This window comes from Lygodium microphyllum, chromosome 16 (genome assembly GCF_053477565.2).
Source record: "Lygodium microphyllum isolate KBCC chromosome 16, Lygodium_microphyllum_v1.1.10, whole genome shotgun sequence".
In the NCBI taxonomy this organism is placed as follows: Eukaryota; Viridiplantae; Streptophyta; class Polypodiopsida; order Schizaeales; family Lygodiaceae; genus Lygodium; species Lygodium microphyllum.
Genome location: NC_141150.1, coordinates 135,087,497 through 135,097,293, shown reverse-complemented (window position 1 = coordinate 135,097,293; position 9,797 = coordinate 135,087,497). Strand labels below are relative to the sequence as shown.

At 41.2% G+C, this 9,797-nt stretch overlaps 1 protein-coding gene across 1 annotated transcript; it reads left to right on the top strand.

Moving 5' to 3' along the window:
* Window positions 1–2,780: 2,780 nt before the first annotated feature.
* LOC148023469 (Ribosomal protein L3 family protein) lies at window positions 2,781–9,278 on the top strand. The gene is made up of 2 exons (XM_087696446.1): window positions 2,781–3,433; window positions 8,600–9,278. The coding sequence occupies exons 1-2, from the start codon at window positions 2,866–2,868 to the stop codon at window positions 8,887–8,889; spliced, it is 858 nt and encodes a 285-aa protein (XP_087552572.1). The 5' UTR covers window positions 2,781–2,865; the 3' UTR covers window positions 8,890–9,278.
* The last annotated feature ends 519 nt before the right edge of the window (window positions 9,279–9,797 follow it).

Below are 9,797 nucleotides of genomic sequence, written 5' to 3'. Positions count from 1 at the left end.
CAATGCCCATCAACATAACCATGTAGCATACTCGAATAGCATGTATGCATTCATTATATAGACATTATATGTGAATGCTTGCTATCCAAACCAAAAAAAAATTGTTATATGTAAAATAGAGAATTGAAAAGTGCACAAAACCAAATTTGTGATTGGTTAGATCTATAGTTCTCATCCCGATCTTTGTTTTGAGTTATAGAATACCTCAATGTAATATTGTATGCAAAAGCTATGGCCAAAATATGAAAGTGCTATCAAGCCGCAAGAGCTGTCCCATGACTTATGTGACATGATCTGTATCCACTAAAAAATGGTTAGAATGGCTCCAAAATGAAATCTTTAAATTTATTATAACTTTCTCCTCTATTGTGCATGCATTTGAGAGGAAGAAAATGGAAGAGAATGCTGATTTCTCTTCTCTTAAAAGGCTTTAATGTTACTCAATCTCTTTGAGCATCCAAAGCCAAGTTGTTTTGCATCATATCTAGCCACACTAATGGCTACCCAAAATACCAAAAAAAGTTATTGCAACCCCAAATCAAGCCTCAATGGCCCAAGCACTTGCTTAACTTAGATCTAGATCCTAGCTCTATGAGAATAGTATCTCTATTAATGTGTGGACATTCAGTATCAATGCCAAAGAAGAAGCTCGAATCTTCCACCACAACAACAAAACTTCACTCCTCATGCTCCTTGCACCAAGCATGAGCTCACATGAATATTCAGTGCTACTCTGATACCAGTTAAGAGTAGAGTAAGAGCGAAAGCACAAGTGGAAGCAAGAAAGAAGTAAGAGCTATAAAGGTTCAACCAAGAGGGAGCAAGATGGTATGTGGAAACTCCAATAGTCATAATATGTGACATGCCTTCCCTTATTCTATTGTCATGTAAAGAATAAAGAATAAAGTGATAGTGATGGGTGACGAGTGACCACCACCTACAATGTATAAGTGTGCAGGCAATATGCACAAGTAAATGTAGGTAGCTAGGCACAGGCAGCTTTTCACCCTGAACACATCCCGATCACTTGATTTAGGTCTAACTAACTAAGTCCAAGTGTAGGAGAAAGTCAAGACTATAGTCAAAAGGTGGGAGTGCATCTATCCTCATTCCATGTAAGCTTAGCCAAGTGCACATTTGGGCATACTAGCAACATATATCTCCCCCTCTTGTTAATTTCTTGGAAGACACGAGTGCCAGGTGAGAGTATCTTATTTGTGAGAGGAATGTCATTATCTTGAAGAGGGCCTTTGTGACTAAAGGTGCAATACCTAGCTCTGCTATGAAGATCTCATGTGCACTAACAACTCTATAAATGTCAACTAACTGCTCACGTTTTTAGTAGATGTAGTCATCATTAAAAACTACATCATGATTGCGATAACCTCACACCTTTGAGGATTCCAACATCAATAACCTATTTCTCCTAACTTTCCATAGCTAAGGATAGATTTTTGATCAAACTTGTTGCATTTGTCTTTGAGAACATGGTACAATGCCTTGCAACAACCAAAGATGTGCAAGTTAGAATATGAAGGAGACTATCTAGTCAATACATCCTCTACCACTTTGCCACCTAGAGTAGTGCATGGATACCTATTAAATATATGAATAGTAATACATACTACTTCAACCCAAAAAGAGTGTGATAAGCATGTATTACTACTTAACATACTACAGACTTTCTCCTATATGGTCCTATTCACTTGCTTGGTAACACCATTTTGAGAGGGGTTATAGGTGGCAATCATTTTATGATTAATATCCTTAATGTCATAATACCTCTCAAAGGCCTTAGATACATACTCACCCCCATTATTAGAATGTATGCATTCTAGCCTCTACCTAGGGTAGTTCTCAACCAATGCAACAAGTTGCTGAAAGGTAGCCAAAACCTTTGACTTTTGCTTTAAGGATAGGCCCAAACCTCATGTGAATAATAGTGTTCTTTGTCTAATGGACCTAGACTTTTTATGTGCATTATGTATCTATTAACCATATGAGCAGCTCATATAAACAATGATCACAATGACCAAAAGTTGAATAAACTTAAGGCAGAATACATTGCAAATGAGAAAGTACTTTCATTTCTTTCTGGGGATATGTACCCAACATGGCAATGCCATAAGGATACATGTAGAATCGTGAAGAAAAACCCCTTGCTCGTTAACCAAATTTTGGTGTAGGGAGGCCTTCAAATGAAGTGTGAACTCGAACTAGCATTTGAACTCCATTTAACTAGGGGCATGACCCATGAAGTAATATTAACACCAAATATAGAGTATACAACAAATTGACTCTTGAGTTTTGGGAGGGAGAATGCAACAGGAGCGTGCAAGATTCTTCTTGTCTGGACCGAACTCTTTCTCTTACTTCTCATTGAGTTCTGATAGGTTCTACCTAAGCTCCTTCTTGAAGGCCTCCATATCTGTGTACTCTCCTAGCTCAACAACAACATAATCCAACTCCATGCCATCATGTGACTCCTTCAGAACCTTCCTCTCACCTTCACCTCCTCCATCACCACTCAGTGACAAATGTGGGAATTGAGCATTTTGCTTAACCCAATGCATGCATGCAAACTACAAGTGACTTCGTAGTTAAACCATTACATGGTTATTAATGGCTACTAACGGAAATTAATGATGACTAACTCCATCACAAGCCATCCCATCCCTCAATGCAACCAAGAGTTTGGTGCACTTGTTGCGTGCTTCGTTTTTAATTCGTTGAACCTTCGAAGGCTGGCGTGAACGATTGCAAAACCTTATCCTAAATAGCTAGGCACTGTTGGGTTGTGAAGGGTTATTTTTTGTAGCAGGGAAGGGAAGGAAAAGGGGATACAGAGAAGGAGAGACCCAGAAAATGGCTACAGGCGTAGCTGAAGTTCCCACCACCATCTGCATGTCGTCCTCCATCTCCAAAAATGTTATCCCTTCATCGTCTTCCTTCCCTTGCTTTCAAGGCTTGCGCCTGTCGCGTGCGTCTACCAACCTTGCTTCTGCTCTCGAAGCTCTGTCGCTGCGCAGTCGTAGCAGGGCCCCCGTCATCTCCATGAGCTACGAAGCAGGTATCGGCCTCATGGGAACTAAGGTCGGCATGATGTCCTACTTCACCGAGACAGGGACGGTCATTCCTGTCACCGTCATCGGCCTCAGGGAAGGCAACATTGTGACTCAGGTGAAGACCGAAAATACAGATGGCTACAAGTCGGTGCAGATTGGTTACCGGCGAGTTCGCGACCGCAAGCTCACCAAGCCCGAGCTCGGACACCTCGAGAAGGCCGGGACCATTCCCATGCGGCATCTGCAGGAATTCAGGCTTACCAGTGTCGACGGGTTTGAGCCTGGGCAGAGGCTCAATCTGGAGGAGGTCTTCAAGGAGGGAGACCTGGTTGATGTGAGTGGGAAATCTATCGGCAAGGGTTTTCAAGGTCAGCTCTCCTGGCTTTTCCAGCACAACTTCTGTTTTCTATTGATTTTGCTGTTGGCAGATATGCATTCTGCAGCCATACAGAGGCATACACGCTTACAGATATCTTGCATATAAGTGTAGAGAAGATACAATTGCTCAAGGCTGAGCATGCACATTGGCAGCCAAACACACTGGTGGTATTTTAGATACTGCATTCTGCAGTCATACAGAGGCATACATGCCTAAAAATATAATGCCTTTAAATATGGAGAAGATACAATTGCTGAAGGGTGAGCATGTGTATTGGTAGCCAAACCTACTGAGGGAGGGGCATTGCTGATGATCTCCACGATGCCCTCATTACACTTGATATCTGTGGAGTTGTACAAGGGATGGGGAATGTACAGCTCTGATGGAGCCATGGGTGGGCGACAGCTTTTGTCTCTCATTGTTGCAGATTACAGAGCCCGAGGTGGTGGTGAACAGTGGGTGTCTCGCAACAGAGCAGATTGCAATGCTGAGGGAGTCAAATAGTTCGCCCCCCACCCCTAGTATTCAGTAGGCACTATCGCTTAGTGAGGTAAACTGCAGAGCCAAGGGGCATGGAGGGCTGAAACTATTGGACTCAAAAGTAGGTGGGGAAACCTTTATAGCTAGTTGTGTTGGTCTCCAAGAGGGCTGTTCACCTCATGAGGACGTAGGGCCTCCTTTTGTCAGCAAGGGCTCCATGTGCATCTTATTTTCTTGAGCATAGAATGTTGAGAGCGGATGCGTGTGGACCGTATCATTGATTGCATGATTGACCAACGGTAAATACTCCTCACATGCAGCATGATGGTCTTGACAATAGCAACGAAAAATGGTAATCATGGTATGATTGTAATTTTTTGTCGCCCTCCGGTTTGTGGGTGAAAAGTGGTAGAGAATTCTAACTTTGTGCCAAGGCCATAGAATAGAGCTTTCCAAAACTTACTCTTAACCTAGAATTGCAATTAAACGCGATCCTCTTCAACAAGCCATGCTCTCAGATTGTTAAAGCACGAGTCTTGCAACTCCTGCCAAGCCATGCTTCATTCATAAATAGGAAGAGTCACAATTTGTCTCTGTCAAGATGCCTACCATTTGAGATGTTTTCATGCAGAAGAATGTTACTGGATTCTAGATGTTGAATAGCACTTCAAAGTAATGAAAATTAAGATTGGTTTAATGCTTTCTTATTTGAGTGACCTTGTTTTAGATTTGAGAGGATTGATCAAGTGTTGAGACTTATTCCAACACAGTAGTATATAAGACTTTTGAAGGATTACAACTTTTAGTTACATGTGTTGATGAAAATATGCTAGGATTTGCACTGAGAAAACACTAGGGTATAAATATGACTAAAACACAGAAAATTCAGATAAGATGGAAAGGAAAAGAATAAGAATGTAAATGAATGAAAAGAATGCGATACAAATGGAGCTCAAAGAGCAATGGAGTCCAACTATCATCATTTCTTGTGGCAGTGGACTTAGGGAGAGTGCCGAGAGTGTTGTTTGTCGAGAATGGATCTTGATTGCAGCAATACCACCAAATTCGGAGTAGATGGAGCCAATGGTGGTGTTATGTAGCATCTAACAGTTAGTTGCTGATGTCTATCTATACTGAGAATCTGATGAAGAGGTCGGATGTCAAAACACACCAATCTCTGGGACTGGAACGACAAAACAAAGCAGTGTACAGCTTGGCAATAGCCTTTGGAGTGTCTAATTTGATGAAGAATGTTTGCAATCTGATCAGAGACCCCCTGGAGGGAAAAATGCAAATCAGTCTGGAGTGTATGGCTGAAAACATTGCTACGATGAATTTGCAAGGCTGGATGATGTTGCTTGGCTGGAATCAGGTCGCAACTGCTGAGAAACAGGTTGCCTGGTTGCGGAACTTGTTGGGACTGCATTTGAATAGGTCGTGTGATATCTAAAGGTGATGTGGATGCTCTAAACAAGGTTATGACAACTGAAGTAGGGTGAAGAAGCTGCTGAACTGCAGCAGACTAGTTGTGGTAGGCTGGTATTGATGATGGCATGCAAGTATGGGGCAAACAATGATGAGTGATATGCTCATTGGGTCCCTTTTATCTGACATGTTAGTGCTAGAATAGTAGTCTAGAGCATAGTAACCATCAAACGCATTTCAGTAAGCATGAAATGTGAAACACGTTTCACTAATGATACATTTCGGTATTCAATGTTTCACATATCTGTTTCATTCCAAGGGGAAAAAACAATTTCTATCAAAAACTTGCTAAATATATGTACTTTGAATGTGTTATTTTGCCGTTTCATGGGGCGTTCCACTTAGCACTTGCCCAAGGGTGAAACGTTTCATGCTGAAATGCAATGTTTCGGGTATGAGACTTTTCAAGGGTGAAACATTTCGCGGTTACCTTGGTCTAGAGTCTCATACAATTGTCTAGAGTGTTGTACAAAATAGCTAAAATGCTTTTTTGGTTTTGTTTAAATGAGCTGAAAAATGCCAAAAAAGAAGATAATGTAAAGGCAAGTTTTGGTGGTTCAATAGTGTGATGGCAAAATAGGAATCTGGATAGTTTTTTGATTGCACTTGTGTGTTAAGCCACCAAGAAATTACTACTTCATTAACTAACTCTTAAAATAGCCCCAAATAGAATTAGATATATGAATTCGAGCATTTAGAAGATCTGGTGGGACAATGTGAAAGTGTGCAATGGAAGAAGGAACATGAGCACGTGCACACACACACACACACACAGAGCACGAGAGAGCAGAAAATGATGGAAGAAATCTTGCATTGACTGAAGATGAATGCTAAATACAAAGGTGTGGACTGATCAGTCCCTGCATGCAGTCCAAGGCATCAGTGAGGGCACCAAAACCAGGTTGAGATGATGGCAGCACCATGTCGAAGAGTGTTTGGGAGCGAGTGTGCTGAAATCTGCAAGAGGAAGTGATCAGCCAACTGTGGGCTGTAGCTATAAATAGTCAAACACCTCTTAAACTGGCCGACTGCTAAAACAGGCCTCTAAATCTGGCCGACCTGCTAAAATAGACGCTATGACTGCAATAAATGCACATAAGAAATGGGAAAATAATGACAAAATATCCCAGGCAGTCGCAGAGCAGGTAGGGTCAGGGGGTGGAATCCAACCGACAGATAGAGGAAATGCATAGAAATGCACACTAAACTATTAGAGCTCCAATGTCTTTGTCAAACTCTGTTAGGAGCTCCCAACCAGGAGATGACAGACTAACATGACTAAATAGGGCAGGCTAACACAATTGGCTCAGAAAGTTTTTTAAGAAGGGACTCAATTGTGCATTGCCACTTTCATCCCTCGTTATCCCTCACTCTTTCACTGCTGTGGTAACTCTCTTTCCCTACCAGCGGTCTTTCTCTCTCATCATCATTCGCTACCATGCAGGCGGTCACCTTGTCCTCATCACAAGCTCATTGCCCGAGTGCTGTCTCACATGCCAGTTTTGCTGCTACATTTTCATCCATAGCTTCTAGACATACCTGCATTTGCTATTTCTACACTCTTGTTCCAAAGGCTGTAGCTAGGCTGCTACATCCTATGTTTATCATTCCAGCTCTCTCATTACTGGGTTTGGATTCCCAGTTCTCATCGTTTCACCACTGCTAGAGTGGTCTACAACAGATTTCAGCTTTGAGATTGGGGGGTTGCTGTACTTGGGATCAGTTTGTGGAGGACAACTCTCAGCCTGCTCCCACAAGAGAGTGGCCGGTGTTGCCTCTACACCTCATTCACATAGTTATATCTCTTCTTTGCTTGTTTGTAAGTCATTCAACACTCATTCTTCATACATCATCTTCTTCTACATTTGCGTTCTTCCAAGTTCGTTTGGTAAGTTGCATTTGTGCACTATATGCATTCTCTGCAAACCCTAGTGTATGGTCATACCATGCAGATTATGATGTAGGTGAAATGCCTTTGTTTGAGCATCAAGGAATCAATGCAACTACTTAGGTTTCCAAAGACAATTTCAGTCATGGAAGTGTTTCCTAGGGAATAGATGGTTCATTCTCCTTCCCTAGATGGTTCATCAAACAATGAAAATGACAACTTGCCTCAACTTGTGAGTTGCCTAAGATAGCACTTGAGAATGATGTAATAGGTTTCCAAGATGGTTCTCTTTAATTTTCTAGCTATGATGACCACCTTTATCTCTGCATTGAGAAAGGAACTTCTAATTACGGACAGTATGTGAGGAAGTTTCTTGGTCAAGCTACTTTGAAATGAGCCTTAAATGAAGCTATTGGAAGGAAAGTTCTATTGAACATATTGTGGAGGGGAGCTGTGCTTGGAGGTTTGAAGGAAGTTTATGGAATAAGCTGCTTTGGAAGGAGGCGTTTGGAAGGAGCTACCTTTGAGAAAGTTGTGCAGCAAAACTTATGTGGAGAATTGTTAAGTGACAAAGCACTTCTGTTTCTTGTCACTTTACTACTAAGATTTTTTCCTTTCAGTATTTCTATATAAGGGTGATTTAGAGACTAGATGCTTTGTCACACAAGCTCCTCTAAGTTAGTAGTTACAATATGTGATAGCATTTTCTGTTTAGAGTTCTTTAGAGTTACATTTTGATTTTCTGGAGTGCTATTATTGGGCTGAAAGGGCTGTTGCAGGGCAGGCTTTCTTGTGAGTCGTGTTTGTTGTAGTGTGTCACAAATTTAAACTGTATCTGGATATGCTGCTTGCACTCGGACATTTTCTCAAAACATGCCATCTTCCCCCAGTCAATGGTAAGCAGTCTGATTGTGCCTTGAGACTGCAGGCACCAAATAGACAAGTTTGAAATGTTTGTGCCATTTTGTGGCTTGTCCATGATACTTGGAACTTGTTTTTAAACATTGCATAAGGGGTATCTGATTGGCTGCTTTTGTACAGCTCTTGTGCCTTGTCATTTTTTTAATCTATGCCTCGAGACTGCAGGCTTCTAAATAGACAAGTTTGTCAAGTTTGTGCCATTTTGCAGCTTGTCCATGGTGCTTTGTTTTTAAACATTGCATAGGGGTATCTGATTGGCTGCTCTTGTACAGCTTTTGCCTCTATTTTTCTCAGGTCTACAAGCTTGTTAGCTGTGTTAGTGTTTGATTATGAGTTAAAAAGCAGTATTCCAGATGGGGCTGAATTGTTGAACTTCTGCAGGTGGTATCAAAAGACACAATTTTGCGAGAGGAGCCATGAGCCATGGGTCAAAGAGTCATCGACAGCTTGGTTCAATTGGTGCTGGGACTACCCCTGGTCGGGTGTACCCTGGAAAGAAGATGCCTGGAAGGATGGGGGGAGTCAAAACAAAAATAAGAAAGCTAGAGATTGTGAAAATTGACACTGAGCTACGAGCTTTACTAGTAAAAGGTGCTGTACCTGGGAAGCCTGGCAACCTTTTGAGGATTGCTCCTGCTAAGATCGTTGGAGTAAATATACCAAGAAACTAGTCAGTATAAGCTGCAGGTGGAAGGCGTTAAAGGAAGTATTTTGCAAAGAATCAAGCTTGTTGTCTGCCAGATGGAGAAAGATGCATTTGATGCAGGTGCACTTTTTTGACTGGTCACTATTGTTACTTGTCTATGCTTCTCTGTGCATCATGGGTTGGGCAGGCCACTCTGATCTCTGCCAAAAAGCTGGCAGATTTTGCTCCTGTTGTGTTGTGCTGCATGATTTTCCCCAATCACAACACACACCACAAGGTTTATTTTGCTGTTGGGTCACATTCTCATACTTTTGTTTGCTTTTCTAAGCAACAATTGTCAATCTCAGTCATCAGTTTTATGTTTATGTATTGTTGATATTTGATAATTGATATACATAGATTGTGAATTTCATATATTGCTAGTCAACCAGGGGACCCTATCTCAAAGGAAGAAATTGTCATTTGAAAGTCTTACTTGGTTTGAGTAAAGTAGATGTTGGTCTTTAGTGCTTGCTATTTCTAAGCATCAAGTCATACTATGAAGATGAATCAACTAGAGTGTACATCATTAAACTAAATGTAGCTCTAGGTTAAGTGGGTAAATGATCCGCTCTAAAGTCTCACTATTGTTCGCCACTTTGATATAAATGAATTGTTTTTCAACGTATGTTACATAGTTCTCTTTCCTTGACTTTGTGAAAATCTTGTTGTCCTTACTTTGCTCTTGATGCACCAAATGAGGAACTTAGGAAGGATTGAGGGTGTGAAAAGTGAACATTGTTGATCACAGTACCTTATTTAAAGTTATATAAAATTGGTGATAGCTCATTACTCCTGAAATTCTGAGGGTGTGGCCTATCCTTGAGGCCTTGTAATAATGTGAAGGCCAGTAGTTACACAATGAAGGAGTGTGTTATATGTTAATTAAACAAT

Excerpts from the sequence above, each read along its gene's own strand:
- LOC148023469 (XM_087696446.1), top strand. The coding sequence starts at position 2,866 with ATGGCTACAGGCGTAGCTGAAGTTCCCACCACCATCTGCATGTCGTCC. Across the intron at positions 3,434-8,599 it reads TATCGGCAAGGGTTTTCAAG|GTGGTATCAAAAGACACAAT; the intron begins GTCAGCTCTCCT and ends GAACTTCTGCAG.